This window comes from Dysidea avara, chromosome 8 (assembly GCF_963678975.1).
Source record: "Dysidea avara chromosome 8, odDysAvar1.4, whole genome shotgun sequence".
NCBI classification, from domain to species: Eukaryota; Metazoa; Porifera; class Demospongiae; order Dictyoceratida; family Dysideidae; genus Dysidea; species Dysidea avara.
In genome coordinates this window covers 20,783,528-20,807,588 of record NC_089279.1, presented here as the reverse complement: position 1 = coordinate 20,807,588, position 24,061 = coordinate 20,783,528, and the positions used below count along the sequence as shown (strand labels likewise).

At 39.5% G+C, this 24,061-nt stretch overlaps 1 protein-coding gene and 1 long non-coding RNA gene across 2 annotated transcripts in view; one reads left to right on the top strand and one right to left on the bottom strand.

Annotated features, from left to right (window-relative positions):
• LOC136264554 (periodic tryptophan protein 1 homolog) overlaps window positions 1-24,061 on the bottom strand; it is a 44,324-nt gene that overhangs the window by 7,134 nt on the left and 13,129 nt on the right. Inside the window, exons 2-9 of the mRNA XM_066059324.1 lie at window positions 16,629-16,687; window positions 14,895-15,067; window positions 14,518-14,615; window positions 14,358-14,457; window positions 14,187-14,297; window positions 7,554-7,699; window positions 4,976-5,043; window positions 4,827-4,920 (exon numbers count right to left, since the gene is read on the bottom strand). Of these exons, the coding sequence (XP_065915396.1) occupies window positions 4,827-4,920; window positions 4,976-5,043; window positions 7,554-7,699; window positions 14,187-14,297; window positions 14,358-14,457; window positions 14,518-14,615; window positions 14,895-15,067; window positions 16,629-16,687 (849 nt within the window). The remainder of the gene's footprint in view (window positions 1-4,826; window positions 4,921-4,975; window positions 5,044-7,553; window positions 7,700-14,186; window positions 14,298-14,357; window positions 14,458-14,517; window positions 14,616-14,894; window positions 15,068-16,628; window positions 16,688-24,061) is intronic.
• Window positions 11,744-24,061, top strand: part of LOC136264556 (uncharacterized) — a 27,838-nt gene continuing 15,520 nt past the window's right edge. The window contains exon 1 of the long non-coding RNA XR_010705185.1: window positions 11,744-11,972. This is a non-coding gene — a long non-coding RNA (uncharacterized lncRNA). The remainder of the gene's footprint in view (window positions 11,973-24,061) is intronic.

Below are 24,061 nucleotides of genomic sequence, written 5' to 3'. Positions count from 1 at the left end.
TAGGTACAGGGTAGAGTCTCCTTCCTTGTAAAGGCAGATGTAAACGAATAGTTCCAGTGCACCCAAAAGATCAGCATTTGCTTTGGGTGTACTGGGAAGGTTCCTTGTGGATAAGGTGTTGCCTTTTGGGCTTAGGTCGGCCCCAAAATATTCTCAGCCCTGGCTGGTGCACTACAATGGATTCTTCACCATAACGGATCTCCACTACCTAGATGACTATATCTTGGTTGCTAAGGACCATCAGTCAGCCTTAGCTCAAAACGAAACTCTGGTGAGAACATTCCAGACCTTTGGAGTGCCATTAGAATTCTCCAAGTTGGAAGGCCCAGAAACTTGTCTTACATTTTTGGGAATAGAGTAACCTGGTTGACTCCCAACATCCTTAAGTGCATATAGACTAAGTAGAAATGGCCTGGCCTGGCTACTTTAGTTGCAAATTGGAGTAGTCCAACCAGGCTCTCTGGCTCCTCTTTAGGGATTGAGCGGCGGAAGCTAATAGCCAATCTTAGTTGCCGTTACAGCTTGTCTAAATTAGCGTAACCGCCCAGCAAAAGCAGATATTCTGTGGTGGTACATTTCGTGGACAGTTGGAATGGAATCTCCCTTTTATGGGATCTTGGTTTACAGAATCCAAATAGAAGGGTGTGCTCTGATGCATCAGGGTCATGGGGGTGTGGCGCATTTGGCCAATCTCAGGGACTCCCAGACTTGCCCCGCTCTCTATTGCAGTAAACAAGATGATCCCAGTAGTTATAGCAGCAGCATTATTTGGCCACCACTGGAGTGGTGAAACAGTTGAATTTGCAGTAGACAACGCAGCAGTAGTGGTAGTGCTTAAAGCTACATACAGTAGTGACCTGTAACTAATGCATCTAATCCACATGCTAGTGTTCCTTGCAGCAAAATTTAACTTCTGGTTTGTGGCTTCCCATATTCCAGGTGTAAAGAATGTTGCAGCCAATGCATTGCCACGAAATGCCCTGTCATCTTTTTTCTCTCAGGTTCCTCAGGAAAATTCTCATCCAACCAACATCCCTCCAACTCTGGTCACACTGGTATCTCGGGACATCACATGGACCTGCGAAAGCTGGATCAAGCAGTTCAGGGATACTTTACAGCAGGTAGCTCCCTCATCCAACCGAACTTACCAATCAGCGGAGCGCCATTACCTGGCCTTCTGCAATAGCTTCGCACTGGTCCCACTGCCAACTTTAGAAGAGGTCCTGTGCTACTTCACTGCCTGTCTGGACCAACAGGGCCTGGCCCATTCCAAAATCAGAACTTACTTGTCAGGAGTGCGGCAACTCCAAATTGCCATGGGGGAAAGGATCCAGGTATTGACAGGATGCCTCACCTTCAACAAGTTCTTCGAGGAGTGAAGGCAGAATGTGGAAAGAAAGGAAAGCCTACTCGTTCTCGTCTATCAATTACCCCAGGGATTCTAAGGAAGATGAGAATGTCATGGACAGACAAGGACTCATCATTTGACTCAGCTATGTTGTGGGCAGCTTCCCTGACAACCTTCTTCTCTTTTTGTCGATCAGGGGAAATCACGTTAGAGAAAGAAGAAAAATATGACTCCACAACACACCTCTCCTTCAGTGATGTAGTGGCTGATAATGCCACTTCTCCGTCAGTGATGTCTTGAACATTAAGTGCTCCAATACAGATCAAGGAAAAGTGGGCTCACAAGTAATCCTGGGCAAAACCAACGATGATCTCTGCCCAATCACAGCTTTATTAGAATACTTAGCTAGATGAGGGAGCCTTCCAGGAGCTCTTTTTCAGTGGCAGGACAAATGCCTTTATCCAAACACAGATTTGTAGAAGCAATCAGGAAGGAATTAACTGCAGCTAACCTCCCAGCTATGGAGTTTGCAGGCCATAGCTTCAGAATTGGAGCAGCCACCACAGCTGCACCGGTAGGCTTACAGGATTCCGCCATTCAGACCTGGGGCACTGGAGAAGTGACTGTTACCAGCTATACATTAAATCAAGCCCCCATCATCTGGCAGCCCTATCATCATCTGTCAAAAAGCACGATTTAACTGCTGTGAAAACTGGAACTAGAATAACCATTTAGTATTTTATTTCTTTTCTTTTTGTTTAATGAACATTTTACATATGCTGACAAACCAGAAATTATTTCATTGATTCGGAAATACTGTGCATGCCTCCATTTGGGGAGTAGTTATACAAAGTTTACAGTGGAGAGTCATTTATGTCAATTTCATATAGGTGACCAACTGCATGGCACAAATTTATCGTAATTACAAAAGGTAGGGCACAAGATAGTAGATTTTGTCAACCGTTGTAACCATCAGGCTCTAGTAACTGCTTCATATACCATGAAGCAGTTTGTTTTGGCAGTAGTTGACTCTCCACTGTAAAGGGAAATGCAAAGTATTGCTTATGTGGGATATTATATGGGCAGTCAGTACTGGCTTGAAATTACTGCCCCCTGCTACCACCTGGGGTAGCTTTGGTAGGCTGTGTAAGCTTATGCATGTGTTCATATCTAATGCATGGGGTACTGACTATCAGTATCCAGGAGTTTCAAAGAGAACCTTGTGTTCAGGCTGCATCGGCATAAGCTACATCACAATTACCTATACACCCAGCTTCTTACAGTATCTATAGTTCCATGCTCCCCAGACAAAGGGAAGCACTTATATATATTAACGTAAGTTAAACAGGTTGGAGCGTAAATCTCTCTGGGAGTGTCACAAGACTGACTGCTACTATTACATGACCACTCCAAGGTCAAATAACAGGTTCGACGAGTTTAGGTGCCAACATAATATTGGCGCAAAGCCAGAAGTAAGGAGTGCAGTTGTGCCAGTCCTTGTTTGCCCTCCCAACCCACTCCATCAACTATATTAAATAGTTGATGTGAAATGGGCTAGTTCTGTAGCTTTCCCTTCAACTTCTTTGAGGGGGCTGTGTAAGCTTATGCATGCGTTCATGTCTAGCACATGGGGTACTGACTATCAGTATCCGGGAGTTTCAAAGAGAACCTTGTGTTCAGGCTGCATCGACATAAGCTACAGCACATTTCCCATACACCCACCTTCTTAACAGTATCCATAGTTTTCCAGGCTCCCCAGCTAAAGGGAAGCACTTATCCAAGAGCCAGAAAAGTTAATTATAGTTATAGTATGAGGGTGATAACTAAGATACTGCCAGCTAAGTGAAATGGGATATAACTGTTTTATATCCCAGTGTGAATCACAACCTTATAAACCTGTCCATCATTATAAGCTGATCTTAGCAATGTAATCCATTCACCACAAAGCAACTCAAGTAGCACAAACATACATTGTGGCCACTCTAAGTTACTAAACAATAAGCAATGTATCTATCTTACCCAGTCTGCTCCTCCCTACTCGTGTAACATGGCTGGTTTGAGGTTTGGTCCCACATGTAATTGACAACCCACACAATGGGATGATATATTATCACACAGCGTGGCACTTTGATTGTCCCACACACTGGAATAAAATATATCACATTTTGCGTGGGAGGCACAGGTCCCTAGTAGGATAGCATTCACAGCACAGAATAAGTACCAACGTGTACTGTGTTTTCCATACAGTATACTATATGGCCTATTATCCACATAATCATACTGTATCTGCCCATACAGTGCAATTATATGGATATTTGGGCACATGGTTAGATGGATAAGGTGGATATGGTCAGACACGGACATGGACAGACATTTTCAAAATACCTAAAGTTGTTCAGTACATTTCTGGACCCAAACATCATCTTCACATATAGCGCTTGTCCATTTACAATAGGGCATGAACGAATGTTAAATTTTAATATTTGAACATTCTTTAATTTACACCCACTCAATTAGCCTAATTAATGAAAAAATGATGATTTTGCACTATGAACCTGCAGATTTGTACATAACTCGTAACCCATTTACAAGAAAATTAATGTTAGAAACAACCAATTTAAAAAAAATGTTAGAAACAACCAATTTAAAAAAATGTTAGAAACAACCAATTTAAAAAAAATGTTAAAAACAAAGTATAAAAAATTACAACCAATAAAAATAGAGTGTGGGAAAGATAATGAAAATGTTCGAATGTTGAAATTTACATTTGAATATGAACATTCTAACGAATGTTTGACATTTGTACATCCCTAATTTACAAGTACACATGCAGAGGATTGGCTAACACACTATAAACTATTGTACAAACTAGCAAATTATCCTACCAGATTGTTCTACAACTATACATAGAAAGTCTGATTGTTGAAGCAGTTTGGGTACTAGCAAGAGTAAATAATGGAAGAGAGAGTATCCAACTGCCATTTACTGCATCAAAAATGAGCACATAAAGTAGAGAAGCCATCCTGTAGTGCTATCAAAGTAAGTGTTGAACGAAGTAATAAACACCTTCTAGCTCAGACTGTTTGACTTCAAATCATGCCTGGGCACTTCAAACAGTCTGAGCTAGAAGGTGTTTATTACTTCATTCAACGCTTTCTTTGAAAGCACTACAGGATGGCTTCTCTACTTGACATGCTCATTTTTGATGCAGTATATGGCAGTTGGATACTCTCTCTTCCATTATTTACTCTTGGTACTAGAGATAAACACTCCAAGCAAGATGACAAGGAAGTACAAAATAAGATTTAAAGCACTGCCTATGCTTGTGTGTACAAAAAATGCAGCACTTGGGGATGTCTGAAGACTAATACAGCACTCGCACTCCCTTGTGCTGTATTTTCCATATAACAGCAGTGCTTTAACTATACAAAGCATATACAGTGTAGACACAAATGTAGTGGCTATAGAAGTCACTTACTTTGTTAGCATGGGGTATAACTAATACACATTTCCCCTTGGACAAGTCCCATACTCTTACATTGCAGTCAGCACCACCACTAGCAATAATGCTCCTAATAATGTACCACACACATCTACATAGTGGTGTAAAGATCTACACAGGCTTACCTGACCAGCTTATTCCATGACAAACACATCACAGCATCAGTGTGTGAGTCCGTCAGTTCAGTGGATGCCTATAGCGAGATAGGTTAGTTTGTTAACATTACAGCACAAGTGTATAACTAACATTCAGATATGTTGTTCACATTATACATGTAGTGTGCATTGTGTGTGTGCACACGCACGCGAGCATGCACACACACACACACACACACACAAAGCAAAAGCAAAGCCTTTAGCTGCCGCTAAGCGGTCACGCTGCCCAGTGGCCAGCACTGGGGTACCTGTGCGCTACTCAGGTGCTATGAATCAGCGCAGGCATGCCCTCCTGGGGCAGGACTAGTAACCGGCAGGAGGCTGTACCATGTCTCACAGTTGAAGGTGTGGGCACCCAAAGTCCCGCCTGGACCTTCAACTGCTATATGAGACATGGACAGTTGAGCATTTGCTTCCCCAGTTTACACCAGGTACCCATTGATGTTACAGCTGGGTGGGCTGCTTCCCCAGTTGGCACCAGGCCACCAGGTCCCCATTTTAAGAGCTGGGATAGACTGGAGACACACACAGACATTACCATATCACAAGTAACAAGCCAATGACATTGTAGAAAATTTGTCAACTTATAATTTGTTTTACACATGTAATTATGTTGCATGCAAATTGGAATGGGGCAACTTGAGTGTAGTCATAATGCACTGCATTTAGGAAATCCAGGTCTAGTCACCTATAGCGTACAATCAGAGGAGATACTGTTAACACAAGATAGCACTATCAAAGAGAATTCACTTCTATTACATACACTATAAGTATATAGACTTTTAACCTCTAATGATTGTAACGTACTGTACACTGCAGAGCCTGGTTGTAAAAGTGCATGTACTGTATCATATATTAAATGCATACTTGCTTCTTGTACTTAATCAGGGTTGATGAGTTCATGCATATGAAAATGAAGCTCCAACATGAGGTGCAGCTATACAAGAGGAGAACTGCTCGATATTTGGCAGCTCGAAATTTCATGTGGTATAATAGTCTTCTGCAGTAATGGAACTTGGCTCTACATGAAGAATTCATACACCAAATTAGTGCTGAAATGATTATTCAGTTATTTGACTATTCGGTTGACGACACTATTTGATTCGTTAACACACTATTCAAATAATCGCACTTTGTACACACTGTATTCAGATGGACAAACCAGCCTTGACAACTAATGTGAATAAGTGATGTATCTATGCTGTAAAAATTCTATGGTAGAAAAGATAGAAATAGTTCTTAGGCTTTACCTTGCTTCCTAACAAAAGGTTTCAGTACTGATTCAAGAGAAGTATAAGCTTAAAGAATAATCGAATAATCAGTTGTTTTGTTCATAACTATTCGAAAAGTAAAAATTGCTATTCGTTTTAGCACTACACCAAATATTGGTACATAGTCTGGCTGTTAAAGGATATGTGGAAAAAATGGAACCAAGATAAATTTGGTATCGTTAGCTAAGGAATTTTCTAGAGAAAAACATCCAAAAATCTTCTGAAATCCTCTTCAGGGAATTTTTCTAGTCACTTTAAGTTTTAATGTATGTACACAATGATTGTTTCTACATAAAAAATGGTTTGGCAATGTCCTACAGTTGTGCTGTAAAGCCTTAATAAAAAATAGCATTGTAAGTACATAAAGTTAAGGTAAGAGTGTTTAAAACCATACACCTGGTCCTACAGCCTGTTTAAAGATGTTGTACTAAGTACGTTTGAAAAGGTGAAGAAAGGAAAAAAAATCCATGGGAAGCGTCCAATCTGCAGCCATCTGATTTATGCTCAAATGCTTACAGGAATCTGCCAGGCAGTCAGGGTCAGCACACTAAACAATTCATTTCTGCTAATTTAAATGCAGCTGCTTGCATACATAAATATTTATGATAATTGTTGTCGATGTAATTTTATCAAAATTGCCTTATATTAACTTGTACAATCTTTTCTGTGCCTGCATTCTCAACAATAACGTCTTTAACAATAATCTTTTCTTTTGCAAATTTTCTCCGCTGCAGCCTTCACAAGCTGTTACACACAATTAAGTACACATTTGACTGACAATTGTTATGACATAGCCTTTGTTACTGCAGCATGGAATTTCTTCATAATGCAATTTATATTCAATAGCTGTTTCCAGCTGTGCTCATACATATACATTATACTGATTAGAATACCACACCTTTAGTAAGCAATTGTGAGCTCATGTGACCTGCAGGAGAACCTGTAAACTTCAAATACAGCAAAACCAGTTTATTCCAAATTCTTGGGGTTTCCTTCAAATTTGACATGTATACTGCCATACCAGGCTTAAGCAGGCAACTCCTGTGTAAAATTTATTTCTTTTTGAAAAGTATTACCGAGTTTTGAATGTGTGAAAATTATGTTCAATATACCCATGGTGAGGTGCGCTGGCTTCTTGAGCCACATTACACACTGCCAGTGTATTAATCTAATGACCTATCTGGGTTAATACTGTTAAAATTTAATTTTAATTACCGTTGAGACTTGTTTGAAGAAAACAAATCTCTAAAAGCAACAATGTAGTCTGAACATCTCACCTGGTTCTTCTTTCTCTTCTTTTTGGTCACCAAGTGTTGCTGCCAAGTGTTGTTGCCAAGTGTTGCCACTGGCTCAATGGCATCAACTAAATCCAAATCCCATATCTCTATCATTGGTAACATGGTGCCAACAGCAACAAAACTACCTACAGTATATGTGGAAGAAACAAAATGTGACCAACTTATGTAAAAGGTAGCTTCCTTTCTAATAAAAACATTAATGCATGCCAGGAAATTTAAGCAATTATTTAAGTAATTGTACAGTAGTTTACAATTTTCCTCTTCTTCTATCTACCACACTGCTGTGAAACTTGGCCACCTCCTCAATAAGACCACCTCGTTGTAGTAGTAGGTCCCAAACACACTGTATTAGTAAGTATGTTCCTTTTAATGTCTAATGTGACCAAGATTATCAATATTTGATGAGCTGATATTATACCAGATGAATAAAAAATTGAAAATTTAAAGAGGGAGAATAGGGATCGCTGAAAAAAGCCATGAAACAAGGGATTGCTGGGATGGTAATGTAAACCACAAATCCCTATTTTGACTCTCTGTCATAAATCTTTAGTTACATGCTCTGTCATTTTGAAATGAGTCAGGGATTTGTGGTTTACATTACCATCCCAGCAATCCCTTCTTGTTTCATGGCTTTTTCAGCAATCCCTATTATCCATCTAAAATTTTCAATTTTTTATTTATCTAGTTTATGTACTTTTATTAATCCAGTGATGGATTATGATTGATAATGAACACTGTTGTGAATAGTGTAATTTTGCATTCTGCATAGTAATTTCAGTACACACATGAAGCTGATAAAATTGCACTGTACATATACACTGAGAGTTTCCTAATACACTGTATGAGCTACAATTTACATTACTGGTGTCTTTAATAGCTGTCAAATTCAGTGCAAGGATTGTTGTTTGTACACTTGACTGCATTATTAGAGTATTTATATGCTCTATTAGAGTACTTAATCTGGATAACCCACCCAGGTACAATAACCACAGAGCAAAAATAACCACCTTGCAACAAAGTCTTCAGTAAAAATTAAGCTTCCTGGCCTAATACTGAGTTTAACAAAGACAGATAAAGACACACGATAGTGTGTCATGCGGCCCAAGAAGCCGGCACGCCACACTGTGGGTATATTGACAGGAAGAAAGAAAATGTAATATTCTCACCTTTGTATCTTGGTGATACATACCTTATCCAATTAGAACCAAATTCTAGGGGAGTCCACATTCCAAATTTAAAGGAAATAGCTCAAGCCATTCCCGAGATACGAGCAGCCAAAGTTTCAGTTTCTTTTCTTCTTTTTCTTATTCTTCGTGTTTTCGCACACTTGCAAAAATCGCTATAAAATGCAAACGTGTACTCTGATCAAATTGAAATTTGGCACACAGAAAGGGAGTCCAAAGGCGAACTCTAGTATCAAATTTGGTGTAAATCAGATGAACGGTTAAGGATTTAAGACCAATTATTCGTGTAATACAAGATCGATTAGTTGTCACACCTAGAGGGTAAACCGCTTCATGGAATGAGTTGAAAATCGTTTTGTGGATAGAACAACCATTATAGGAGTGCCTTTTGGTGGTTTGAAAGTCATTGAAATAAAGATCATGGAGATACGACATGAAACAGAAGGTGTGTAGCAATTGCACGATCGAGATTCGTGAATAAAAATACCAGTAATTTTCCCGCCTACCAGGCAAACCGCCTAGAGCAGTGAGCTGAAAGTGGGTATGTAGCTGGAATAGTCATTGTAGAAGGTCCTTACAATAGTACAGAACAATTAGTTAACAAACCACTGACTTATGATTCCAAAGCCAAATCTGTGTAGCAAATGCGAGATTGAGATACTCTAATAGAACAGTCACCCTAATAGAGTATTCAGCTAGTTCATGACTTACTCCATTATAGATTTCTATTACATTGCAAGTTACGCTGTAGGGAGTTCAGCAGCAAACCAGTTAATATTGTAGGCAGTTCAGTTACAAGCAAGTCACCCTGTAGAGAGTTCAGCTACAAACAATTCACTCTGTAGAAATTCTGCTACAAACAAGTCTTCATGCAAAGAGTTTAACAACCAAAATCCACCATGTAAAGAGTTCAGATTTACTAACAAGTTACTCTGTAGAGAGATCAGCTAGAAACATGAGAGAACTCAGCCAGAAAACGTCACCTTGTAGAGAGTTCAGCTACAAACAAATTACACTTTAGAGAGATCAGATAGAAGAAGCCACCTTGTAGAGGGTTCAGCTGTGAAGTGATCACCCTATAGAGAGTTCAGCTAGAAAAAAAATCACCCTGTTGAGAGTTCAGCTACAAAGAAACCATCCTGTAGAGAGTTCAGCTACAAACAAATCACCCTGCAGAGAGATTGGCTACAAAATAAATCACCCTGTAGAGTATTCAGCTACAAACAAATCACCTTGTAGAGTGTACACTAGACAAAAGTCACCCAGTAGAGAGATCAGATAGAAGAAGTTACATTGTAGAGAGATCAGCTAGAAGAAATCACCTTGCAGAGAGTTCAGCTACAAACAAATCACCCTGTAGAGAGTTCTGCTACAACCACATCACCCTGCCTAGAGTTCGACTACAAAGATACCATCATGTAGAGAGTTCAGCTGCAAACAAATCACGCTGTAGAGAATTCAGCTACAAACCCTGTAGGGAGATCAGCTAGAAGAAGTCACCTTGTAGAGAGTTCAGCTATAAAGAAACCACCATGTAGAGAATCAGCTGCAAACAAATCACCTGTAGAGAGTTCAGCTAGAAACAAATCACCCTGTACAGAAATCAGCTAGAAGAGGTCTCCTTGTAGGGAGTTCAGCTACAAAAAACCACCCTGTAGAGAGTTCAGCTGCAAACAAATCACCTTGTAGAGATTTCAGCTATAAACAAGTCACCCTGTAGAGAGATCAGCTAAAAACAAGTCACCCTGTAGAGAAATCAGCTACAAAGAAACCATCCTGCGGAGACTTATGATACAAACAAGGTACTCTATAGAGGGATCAACTAGAAACAAATCAACCTGTAGAGAGTTCAGCTATAAACAATTCACCCTGTAGAGAGATCAGCTAGAAGAAGTTACCTCATAGAGAGTTCAGCTACAAAGAAACCATCATGTAGAGAGTCCAGCTGCAAACAAATCACCCTGTAGAAAGATCAGCTACAAAGAAGTCATCCTGTAGAGAGATCAACTAGAAGGTTCACCCTGTAGAGAGTTCAGCTAGAAGGATCACCCTGTAGAGAGTTCAGCTACAAAAACAAATCACCCTTTAGAGAGATAAGCCAAACAAAGAAACCCTGCAGAGATACTGTATCAGTAAGAAACAAATCACCTTGTAGAGAGTTCAGCTACAAACAAAATCACCCTGTAGAGAGTTCAGCTACATTTCAAGTCACCCAGTAGAGAGATCAGCTGCAAACAAGTTATCTATAGGAAATAATTGACATGTAATAAATGTGTGTATTGTATATAAATATATATAGATATATAATTTGTACATTTACTGATAAAATCTGAAATAGTTAAAGTATTTAAAATATGCTTCATCTTGTTCTTCTTCCTGTGGTAAAGAAAAAAATGATAGGTTAAAAAGCCATAGAGCCGGCCATAGGCCGGCTTTGGGGTATACAAATACAAAAAGAAGTGAAATCTAATCCAAAACAACCAAGCTGTAAAAAAAAAGAGTGCGGCCCTCAGAAAGGCTATGGTGAAAAAAGATGTGAAACCCAAGGTGGCGGCCAAGAAATGGCTGTGATAGAAGGTTAATGGTAAAAAATTTAATAATGAAAATTCAGGTAAATTTTGTGCCAAGACCAAGTGGCACCAAATTGTGACCTGCAGTTCGAATCCTGGGGTTGGAGGGATTTTTTTCCTTTCTTTGGCCCCTTTTCTGTTACACCTTTTCAGTCATGAAGTCAGTCACTAGGTCAAGTCAATAAGTCTAAGTCCTTGAAATTAGGTTAGGTAATCCTAAGGCTGCAGCACATGTTGCTGTCAGACCTTCAGTGCTGGTCACTGTAAAGCGTTAGTAATTATACAACCAAGTACTAAGAATAATACGAAACGCGGTTAAAATTACGTAATAAATAAATAAATAAATAAATAATTAAATAAATAATTAATAATTAATGTTTGAGAAAACTACGAGGCCTAGGGACATGAACTAACCGGGGATAGATTCGCCTGTGAATGAAGGCACAAACGTATAATCGTCGCTCCTGTTTGTGCTGATGACTTGACCATACGTGTAATTCTATATAACGCCCAGTACCACACCCTTGCTTAATTACTTACATATTGCGCGAAGAAGATTAGTGATGCCCGTGCAGGAGAGCCAGAAGCCACTTGTGTAAACAAGAAGATTACAGAAGCCACTTGTGTAAACAAGAAGATTGCAAGTAAGTTTTTATGTTTGTAACATCTCAAGTCTCCATGCCAGCTGCCAGTGGATTCATTCATGTAAATAAACAATACAAGAAAACATTAAACTGACATATGCCACGCTCTTTACAATAAGCTTACAGTTACATATAAAATACAAGTAAACAATTTTGTCTTGTGCAGCTGGCATGGCGAACTTTCTTTGTGTTGGTGTCAGGCAATTCAATACGTGCTTAATCTTTTTTGCCTTCACCTGGCGTAGCTACTAGGCTCTAGTGGCTTGGCTGTCTTCCTTTATCTGGTTCATCTGGCTTGCATACGCCTACAGCATTGTGTAGCTATCTCCTGAAAGTTGTGTATGCATAACTATAGTGTGTCACCCATCACTGTGCCATTGCTACACCATGCACTGATGAACCTTACTTACCTCTAGTTGATGTTGATATGCATTGCTGTATATTGGCTAATAATTTTTATCTGCATGGTGATGTTGCCTATAATGTATTGCTGCATACAATACTGCAATAATGTATAGTTCTCTCCTGTATGTTTTGTATACATATACTTTGTACACATCACTGTGCCATTTATACCACACCAATGATGTACTGGCACTTAGCTACTGGTGGCCTTTAGTTACGATGCCACTATAGTGTTATATCTGTCACTACTGTGACATATTGAGTTGATTTGGGGATAATGCATTCACCACCTAATAGCCTCACCGGGGGGCTGTCACGTTGGTGTATGTACTTGGTTGTATGTGACGCGGTCCTAGTAATAATAATAATAATAATAAATTCACCTGAATTGCTGTTATTACATTTTTTTACCATTAACCTACCATCACAGCCATTTCTTGGCCGACACCTTGAATTTCACATCTTTTTTCACCATAGCCTTTCTGAGGGCCGCACTCTTTTTTTTACAGCTTGGCTGTTTTGTATTAGATACTGTAACACACACACGTTTTTATGAAAACAATTTCAGTTAACTAGGCACGCGCTTGGTTTAAAAAAGTGGAAAACTTTTGCTGTACATGAGTGAAACAAAATAATACTACTGTATGAATAATATGAAGAATATGAACAAAACGGCAAAATTCAGTTTTGTCCCAAATACACATACTGTTTCCTTCTCACTTGATACTTACTAATGGACCAATATCCATTGCAAATAACCACCAGAGAGTTGGAGGATGTTTTCCAAGGTGGTTATTTTAGGCATGCGTTCTATTAGAGTTTTTGCAAAATAGTGATGTGCAATAATAAGTTTGCAACTACATTGATTAATCACGATAATTGCATCATGATACGATAGTTATCATGATAGTAAATCCAAATGATAAGATACATAATGTACCACCAATTTCACTTATTTTCTATGAATACGGGTAAAGGCACATCCTGTATACCCGAATGCATATATCTCCTACCAAAATACAGAAGTTCAATCTCAGAAAACAATTAGAATACATAATTGAATAAACAAATGAATGATTTAACTGTTCAAGTAATTCCTGTGAGATAAGAATGCATAATATTGATGCTCATGATAATCACAAGCTACTATCATATCACGATAATGAACCACTGCAATACGATTATCACACTATCGATATTATTGTACATCACTATTGCAAAAACATATGCGATCCCTATTATGAACCCACTATCGTGGTTCATGATGAATAAAAGTTGCTAGTGATTGAAAATTGGATCAAAAATGATTTTGGTAAAGTGTGAATAAATAATGATCACATAGGTTGCAGTGCCAGAAAACAGCTGTGTAGCAGTAGTTAGGCACAACTACTGCACACACTTTATACGAAGAGGCCACAAGTGAAACGAAGTTGTATGTCTACCTTGTGTATTTTTAAATTGTATATCAATGAAGTTGATGCCCCAGTTGTGTCTCACTATTTTGAGGTCAATTTTTTAGAACTGGAGGTGGCCCCCATTTTAATGAAGTTTCACTTCTGATTACATTGCAAGTCTGACACTTGGACATACATATAATACATAACACAGAGCTATGCTTGTTTTCGTTAATACAGTCACAGGTTTACCTACCGATTGGTTATTTTATTGAGAAAACACAAATAGTCCAACTACTGAGAACCTCATACAGTACATACATTTACAATATAGATCACAATTAAAAATTATGGAATCATAAAGTGAAAACCGTCAGCTTTATAACATTATAGGCTCTCAAGGTACACTGCATACCTTTCTTGTCTGGTTCAGCTATGTCATAATCCATCCACTCCAAACATAAGGGGTATGTGTTTAACATAATCTCATGGTGATTATAGGAATGGTCTGTAGAGTCACTATACACTAAACAAGTCAACCAACAACACATTACACTGACAGATTCTCTATAGATGAACTAAATACCTTTAACTTCAATACAACTGTATTCTTCATCAGCTCTTCCCACCAACAATAAATTATCTGTTGGCAGTACTTTAAGTTCTTCTGAATCTGAGTCATTGTCCTAACAATTACAGTAACTAACAATAAAGTGTACAATAAATGTAGCAAAACATGAACGTACATTTTCGTTTAGCGTAATGTAAGGATCATCCTCATTGGTAGCATAGTATGTCAGTCCTGCTAGAGAATTCCCCATTCCTGCACCAGACACCTTGACACCTGTAACAAAATATCTAAAACACTCAACTTACCATGTCAGCATATTATGCCAAGATTTTAAAATAGCTATTTGTAAAATGTTAAACTCAATTTCTGGACAAACTCTGTCCTTATACAGAATGTGCTATGCAGGTGGGAATTCCACAAAGGAATGATTATCAAAGCTACTACTCACATCAGTAAAAGTACAACATATTATTACAATCTTTGGTCAATCTACTGTATCTTTTAAGTCACACCAAAGGCTCGGTGCTACATTGGGTATAACAAAAGACACACCTTCATTATCATCATCACTGTCATAATGATCAAGCCCATAAAGTTTACTGATGTCATCATCATCTGGATCAACATCATGATCAGGATCATGACCAGTAGGATCATCATGAAAATATTGACCTGTGCTCACATCAGCATCAATATCATCTTTTGGTGATGCCAGATCAAGATGTCTGGAATGTCACAGAAAATTAACGAGACAACACACACGTACCATTACTATTATATTCCATTGCTGCACAGCTTTAGGTTGAAGGATATATACATATATCCAGGCAGTTCATAGATGGAAAAACTGGTACTATAAGTCATGTGTTTTGATTGGTGGTGCACAGCTGCCGGATTTGATGATAACACCACTTCAAGGTTTGTTCATAAACTCCTGGGAATCATGCCATAAAGTTATCAAGTTCTACTCTGTTTAAGTGTTTATGAGGCTACAAAAGGAGGAAAACTTGAGGTAAACACTTCTTTATGCAAAAAGCAAAAACAATTGGTGAAGTCACAGTACAAGTTGTGTCCTGGAATTCAGTATGAGGAACACGTGCTAAAGTAGTATGAGGTGATCCATTTCCAGATTAAGAACGTGTGACTAATACACTTTCCATTAAGCAGATTAATTCTGTGAATTGCAAGCTTCTGTTTCAGCCAATGCTATGGCAGAAGAGGAGGTGTGAGGTGCTGTATTGTAGATTATGCTGTTGTACCATTCCTGGGACAGGCCTGTCTAGCAGGATTGCTGCAGGATGGTAATAGTGCTGTGGCATGTATGTAATTTCAATTTACAGGCCTGTCACGGTCATGGACCAGTGTATCCTGCAAAACAATTTTGTACAACAGGCCTGGAATATACATGTAATTTGTTGCTATGGGTGACCACTGTTGCTACTGGTAACTGTACTGTTTAGTCACAACTAGCTTACTTTGTATATTTCCAAGTTCCCTACAGTATAGAGAGCAGTTATACATACGACATATTGATTAACTTGCCACTCCATCTTCCTGTTATATTAAAGGTTTCATTTTGTAGTTATAATCTTACTAACAAGTAAACTTTTCATTGTGGGATTCAAAATGCAGCAGCGTTTACAGGCCTGTATCAGTTAGTACAGGCCTGGCACAGGACTACACATCCACACCTCAAAATGAATGAATCTTTACAGGCCTGCCACAGGATTCGAATATTTCACAGGCTTATTACCAGTTTATAATACAGGCCTGTATAAAACGTAACACAGACCTGTTGTACAGGTTACAGGCCTGCTAACATACAAAAATGGCTAATTCCATGCCTGTACAAGGACTAAATTTTCGTAAGGGAAACTACAGCTGTGAATTGTACCTGTGGTTTTAACAAGAATGTACTGTAGATAAAGTTTTTCAGTCTACATGCTAGGCCATAGACAACAAATTAAAATTTACAGAAACGTAAGATTATTCTCAGATGATGAACATTTCCATTGCCACAAAACCACTTTGACACAAGCAGCAGCTGGTGATAAAAGTGTGTGAGTAATGCAAACTGTCAGACAGACAGGAAGGACATGCTAGAAACAAAGTAATGTTTTTGGTACAGAATTCCATGTGCTCTTGGAGGCAATATATCATACAGCTGTCCCTACAAAACAATTACTAGTTGCTTGTGTGCATGTATGGACATACTATCCCTGTGCAGCAATGATATCAAATAAACACATTACACTACACTGTACACATCAAATACACTGTACATACTCTAACTGGTGCTCAGAGTCTTTCAGAAATGCTGCAATTTCATCTTGTGTCAGTTTGACCTATTGCAACACACTTGTACAGTACTATATATTTGATATTCATTTTTACGTATATGCACGCTATATACACATACAGTAATTAATCAGTCACATAGTATTGGAGTGACCCATTGAGTGAAAACTCGCCATTATTCTATTTTGCCATAAAACCATACTGGGTAAAAATACACATGCTACATGAAAATTTTACGAACACTCTAATCACATTCGTACTCACTGAAATTACTCTCAAAGCAATAAAACCTATACACTGCTAGATTCACCTGTTTATGGAGAGTAAGAAATCTTTGTTTCGTGTTTGCACAGCAAAGGATATGTGAGTTATGCGTGTGTTTTTTTACGATGTGGTAAAAACAACATTCACCGTCATCATTTCTTAGTTGGAATGGCCTTCTTCTTTGTCAACATGGAGGAGTACAGGGAAAGCACTATGCTGTACCTCAACTGACTTGCCAGTTCATGGTGCACAGATTGAGCAAAGTCCCATCTTCGTAGCTTGCTTCAATCGTGAGTTATGATTGATTATCTAAGCGCCTGTACTTTATTTCCCGTATTGTTGCTGTACAAATCGAGTTTACCACAGTTCCAATTGTCAAGTGCTATAACTCCAAAGACTATTCATCATAAAAGGCTGAAACTTTAACTGTCCACTCTTTTGTTACTATAGATCATAGAGATGCAATGAAATGGAATTTGAGGAATGTGCGAAAACGGCCAGTTTTTGCTCAGCTAGTCACATATTATAATGATACTGAAAAAATTTTATTTGGAAAAGAAATTAATTTTTAAGTTCAATTAGGGAGCATATTGTACTATAGCAATAAAAAAGCAATCAAACAAAATACACCTGCAGATATACTAGTGGACACTGAAATCCCTAAATCAGTCATGGTTATTGACTGAAGTAATTAAATAATAAGGATCAAAATAGTCTTTCCCCAGACAGCTAGGGTCTGGTGCCACACAATAAAACAGTTGGCTGTGCCTTTCAATATTTATATGACATCGTACATTATGGAATCATGATGCAAGAACTTGATATCCATTGACGATGGGGCACTGCTTAAATTGCATAATTGGTCTATAAAGAATGTCTACAACTGTTGATTGGTAAAGGAACAAGTGAGTTCTAGTTGCCTGAAATATCATACAGTATGGCAGTACTGGATTACGGAGGTTTGCTTGGAACAGCCCAACTTTTCCTTCAATACAGCTTGGCGGTATTGCTTAAGCATAACCAAGCCCATGCAAACTACACCCCAAACTCTTCAAACAAGTATATTATATGGAATTTTTAAATTTTTCCATAAAACTGATTTTTCTGCTAACTGCGAACTGATTAACTGATGTCTTCAGCCAATCATGCTGTGTAACTTGACAACTATGGTTAACACTACGGGCATGATTTCTTCACTACTCGACATTACTTTGTTCTAAAATGTGTCCCTTTGCCAACTGTAGCAGCTACAATGCATGCATCATGGACTTACTTTTGCCCTCTTGTATCCCACTTATTCTTTCTCCACTACCTCAAAGGCGTTGATTCATGGTAACACATCATACTGTTGTTTGTTTTTAACATTGTATAATGCGTAGAACATACCTGAAAACAAAGTAGAATAACCATTTACTATCCAATAATTGATAGTTAACTGTTTAATAGCAATTTCCATAGTGACTGGATTGATCGCAGAGGCACTTCTTGCACTGTTCTTCATTATCTTTTTAGTGCTGTAAAACATGGAACAAAACTGAAAAAAAACTAGTAATTTATAGTCATGGCACGCATTACGTCTAGACAGCTAGGGGCCATTCTTTCTTTTGATGCAGTAGGGATCTGACCTGTCTGCACAATAAAACATTACTGTAAATGGCCTGGCACAGGCCTATAAAGCAGAGGTGCTTATAATAAGATAACATGCCAGTCACAGGCTTGTGAAAAGCCTACCTGCTAATATTTAGAAGTGAAGTAAGCCTGTAACAGTATTGTCAGACAGGCCTGCAGCAAGGCAAATCACATACTGTCACAATAGTATTATGGTACTTGTCAGGCATGTAACAGGACTGCATTGTTAGATGCATGATAAATCTATCTTGCAAAATAATTTCTTACAGGACTGGTATATACATGTACTCTGGTTGCTATAGTGACTATTGTTACCACTGGTTACTGTATTATAGTGTCACTAATGGCCCACTTAGCATGTTTCCAATATCCCTGTGCAGTATATAGCAGTTAACACATACACCATGCTGACTCATGCACTACACCAGCTTCCTATTTAATAAGGGTTTCAATTTGTATTTATAACATTACGGACAAGTATTATGTTTCATTGTGGGTGAGATGCTACAGGCCTGTATCAGACCTAAACCCATTTTCCACAGGCCTGCCATAGCTCTTGAACACTTCACAGACTCATTACCAGTTTACAATACACACACGTTACAGGCTAACATACAATTATATCATGAACCATGATAGTGGGTTCATAATAGGGATCGCCCATGTTTTTTGCAAAAACTCTAATAGAATGTATGCCTAAAAACCACCTTGGAAAGCATTCTCCAACTCAAAACCATCCTCTGGTGGTTATTTGCAATTAGTATTGGTCCACCAGTAAGTACCAACTGAAAAGGAAACAGTATGTGTATTTGGGACAAAACTGAAATTCGCCGTTTTGTTCATCATGAACCACGAAAGTGGGTTCATAATAGGGATCGCAATGTTTTTTTGCAAAAATCCTAATAGAACGCTTACCTAAAAACCACCTTGAAAAGAAACCTTCAACTCAAAACAACCCTCTGGTGGTTCTTTGCAAGGAGTATAGGCCCACTAGTAAGTATCAAGTGAAAAAGAAACAGTAAATGTATTTCAGACAAAACTAAAATTTGCCTGTTTGTTCAAATCATTCATAATTCAATTATTCTTAGACTACAACAAGTTTGATACTGAAATTTGATTGGCTGAAAACGTAGTCTCTAAAACTCATAGAGCCACGGTCATGTCTAATAGAGACCACGCTCTGAGGCGATACGAAATACGATAATTACACGCCTGTAACATTGGCAACGCATGGGCGTTTAAATGGCTAGTAACGGCCATACTGAATTAGAGGGAGGTGTAATGGGCTTGTTTGTACTAATCAACACTACATTACTTGCTTAAAAGCAGCTATCGGGGCACAACAACAGCAACAATGAGTTGTAGTCTAGTCGCTGAGTCCAGTACTTCGATACATAGCACGCGCCTGTAACATTGGCAATGCATGGGCGTTTAAACGGGTAGCAACAGCCACGCTGAGGTCCCGCCATGTAGGGAGGGTGTAGTGGGCTTGTTTCTAGTAATTAGCCATACATTTCCCATTTATAAGCAGCTGTCAACTCAAAATACAATAACGAGTTGTAGTCTAAATAAGTTAGACGTCAAGAACCAGGGTTCTACAGGATTTAGAAAACTCGAAGGCCCTGGGCTGTAGCGCCCGAGCGCATATAATATTATTCTTTCACAGGCATAGCAAAGTTTACAAGAATCCTGGGATAAAAAGTAGCAAGGCTTGCTGAATGGATCATTGTGCGTGGCCATGACCTTTTTTGATTTCATTTTCGGATGGAAACAGCCCAAACCGGGCCGTTTCTTCTTGCCAAAATGCCATTACTCTCGAGAAGCCATACAAGATCGCACTCAAAGTTAAGTTTTTTAGTGTGCACTGCTTGTGGCTAATCTGTCTTTACTAACTCAGTATAGGCCAGGAAGCTTAATCTGTGCTGATGACTTTGTTGCAAGGTGATTTTTTTCACTCCGTGAGGGCGGGTTATCCAGATTAAATACTCTAATAGAGCAGTGATGTAAATACTCTAATAATGCAGTCAAGTGTATAACAACAATCCTTGCACTGAATTCGACAGCTATTAAATGCACCAGTAATGTCAATTGTAGCTCATATTAGGAGACTCTCCATCTGTATGCACATTGCAATTTGATCACTTTCATGTGTGTACTGAAATGTTTACGGTATTACTATGCAGAATGCAAAATTACACTATTCACAACAGTTTTCCTCATGAAGGGGGTCAGTCTTTTTTAAGACTATGTTAGTTGGCGCCTCCTCGTGGTGACCCCTGGGCAGTGTTTGTTGTTTACTCGAGCTACAAATACTGGCGAAAGCCAACTAGCCACGCTTGGTATCGTGTGGAAGTGTGTTCCAGATATCATTTTGTGGTTTTACTTTCCTAGGGCTTGCAACCCAAGAGAAGGCTCTTGCATTGCACTAGTGAGTGACAAGCTTTTTAATGTGCAGGAAACGACTTAATGATTTAACCATTTGTTCGTGGAACGTTCGATCTTTGACTGAAATTTCAGGTGACATCCGTATTAGTCGGAGGAATGGTCCTCCAAGTAATTCAACTGTAGATAGGAAACTTGATTTGTTGGTGGGAGAGCTCAAGAGGTATAGAGTCTCTGTTGCTGGAGTTCAGGAGACAAAATGGTTTGGTTCTGATGTGTGGCCCGCTGCTGAGGGATACATCATGTTACATTCAGGAAGGTCAGTACCATCAGATGGTAAGGCTGCTATCAGGAGGGAAGGTGTCGGAATTATTTTAAATGCTAAAGCTACAGCTGCTTGGAGAGCAGCAGGTGAAGTGTGGAAGGCGGTCAGCTCCAGATTGATCATGGCCAGATTGAAGTGGGTTTGTAGGAGATGGCAACATTATAAAACATCATTTGTAACAATACTTTGTGCATATGCCCCCACTGCGAAGGCTCCTCCAAGTGTGAAGTCTTCATTCATTGAAGAGTTACAGGATTGTTTGGATAATGTTCCTCAAGATGATACTTTGCTCATTCTGGGTGACTTCAATGCCCGTGTTGGCGTATATGATGACGATGATGAACTATGGTCTGGTGTGCTTGGTAAACATGGCATTGGAGTACGTAATTTGGCTGGTGAAGATTTACTTCAATTCTGTGAAACTAATCAACTCTCTGTTATGAACAGTTTTTTTGAGAAGAAATATTATGGTACATGGACACACCCAGCAACTAGAGTGTGTCATTTGATTGACTTTGTTATTATGAGGACCAGCCAGAGGAACTGTTGTATGGATGTGCAAGTAATGCAAGGAGCTAGTTGCTGGACTGATCATCATATGGTAAGGGTTAGAGTACGGATTTTATTTTCCCATTCTGTTGGTGTACGGAAGCGTCCTGTGCCATTTGCTGTACATAAGTTTTCAAGACCAGGCACAGTGAATGAATACAGTATGTGTCATCTTTGGAGAGCAGATTGTGTGATGGGAGGTTCTCCTCTGTGACTTGTGCTGAGGACAATTGGAAGGAATTGCAGTCTTGTATAGTAGATTCAGCTGAGGATTCGATTGGTAGGGGCTATCGTTCAAATCCAGAATGGTTTGAGGACAGTTATTCTCAGCTGAAGCCTTTAATTGATGGGAAGAATGATGCTTATCAGAAGTTTCTTCAAGTTGGCACAAGATTGCGTAGGAAGACCTTCAGGAATTTGCAGCGGATGGTACGGGGGGCTGTTGTTAAGGCCAAGGAGGATTGGGTTAATAAGGTGGCTGCTGAGGGCGAGGCAGCTAGAAGAGATGGGCAGGTTAGGTGGGGCAGCATTCGTAGGTTGCAACGAGCTCACTCTGGTCGCAGACCAGTACGGACTGCTGCAGTTTTGAAGGCTGATGGTAAACTTACTAAGGGACCAGAGGAAGTTGTAGATCGCTGGTATGAGCATTTTAAGAATTTGTTGAATATTCAGAGTATTTATGATGAGAATGTTATTGCTGCTATACCTACCCTGCCATCACTGCTTCACTTTGATGATCCTCCTACCATGGAGGAGTTGGAAGTTGCCTTGTCTCAGCTGAAAGTTAGAAAGGCAGGTGGTCTGTCTGGTATTTTGCCAGAGTTGATTTTGTTTGGTGGTGCTGTTTTGAGAGATAGGCTGCTTGCATTGGTGAAAGATGTTTGGAATGAAGGTAGAGTTTTTGATGCATGGGGGGATGCACTTATAGTACCAGTACCAAAAAAAGGTAATCTTCAATCTTGTGACAATTGGCGTGGTATTAGTTTGCTTGATGTGGTAGGGAAAGTCTTTGCAGGGATTGTTCGGGAACGTCTGCAGGTGATTGCTGAGGGGTTGCTCCCTGACTCACAGTGTGGTTTTCGTAAAGGTAGAGGATGCTCTGATATGATATTTGCTGCCAGGCAACTGATGGAGAAGACCCGAGAGCACGGTGATCGTCTGTTTGTGTTGTTTGTTGATTTGAAGAAGGCATACGACTCTGTACCTAGGGATGCCTTGAGGACAATCCTTGAGAAGTGTGGTGTGCCCCCCAAGATGTTGGATATAATCAGGTCCTTTCATGAGGGAATGTATGCAGGGGTTCGTGTGGGTTCTGATGTCTCTGGTAGATTTGAAGTGAGGAATGGCTTAAGGCAAGGGTGCACGATGGCCCCCACACTCTTTAACATCTATTTTAATGCTATGGTGACCACATGGCGAGATCATTGTGAGGGTGCTGGAGTTACTGTGCTGTACAAACATGGAAGGAGGCTGGTAGGAGACCGTACTGTTAAGTCTAGATTGCAAAGGGTCCAGGTTACTGAGTCGCAGTTTGCTGATGATCTTGCACTGTATGCTGCATCCCGGTCTGCCTTCGAATCTGCTGGAAAGAGCTTTGTTAAGGGAGCAAAGCAGTTTGGGTTGACTGTTAGTCTTCCCAAAACTAAGGGTATGGCAATGGGGACTGGTGTTGGTAAAGATGGTGTTACTCCACTGAGTGTGGAGGGAGGTGAAATAGAGATGGTGACTGAATTTACTTACCTGGGTTCATGTCTGTGTAGTGATGGAGATGTTACTAGAGAGATAGCATGTAGAATTGCGAAAGCCTCTAAGGCATTTGGTAGCTTGCGTGATGCTATTTTTATGAACAGTACCTTTTCTGTGTCTACGAAAAGGAACGTATATAAGGTAGTTGTGTTGTCTATTTTACTTTATGGTGCGGAAACTTGGACGATAAAGGCTCCTGATTTACGACGACTTACCACCTTTCATAACCGTTGTGTTCGGACTATCTTGGGCGTGTCTCGTTATCAGCAGTGGAGAGAACGTATTACTACTAAAAATTTGTCAGTGCAATGGTCGATAGTTGATTTTATTATGGAGAGGCGCCTTCGTTGGCTTGGTCACCTTGGTCGTATGGCTAATGATAGACTGCCCAAGCAGTTACTGTTTGGAGAATTACAGAGGAAGCGGCCTTTTCATGGGACCAAGAAACGATGGCGTGATGGGGTGTTGTTTGATTTGAATGCCATCACTATTGATAATTGCTGGTACAGGGTGTATGCTCTATGCC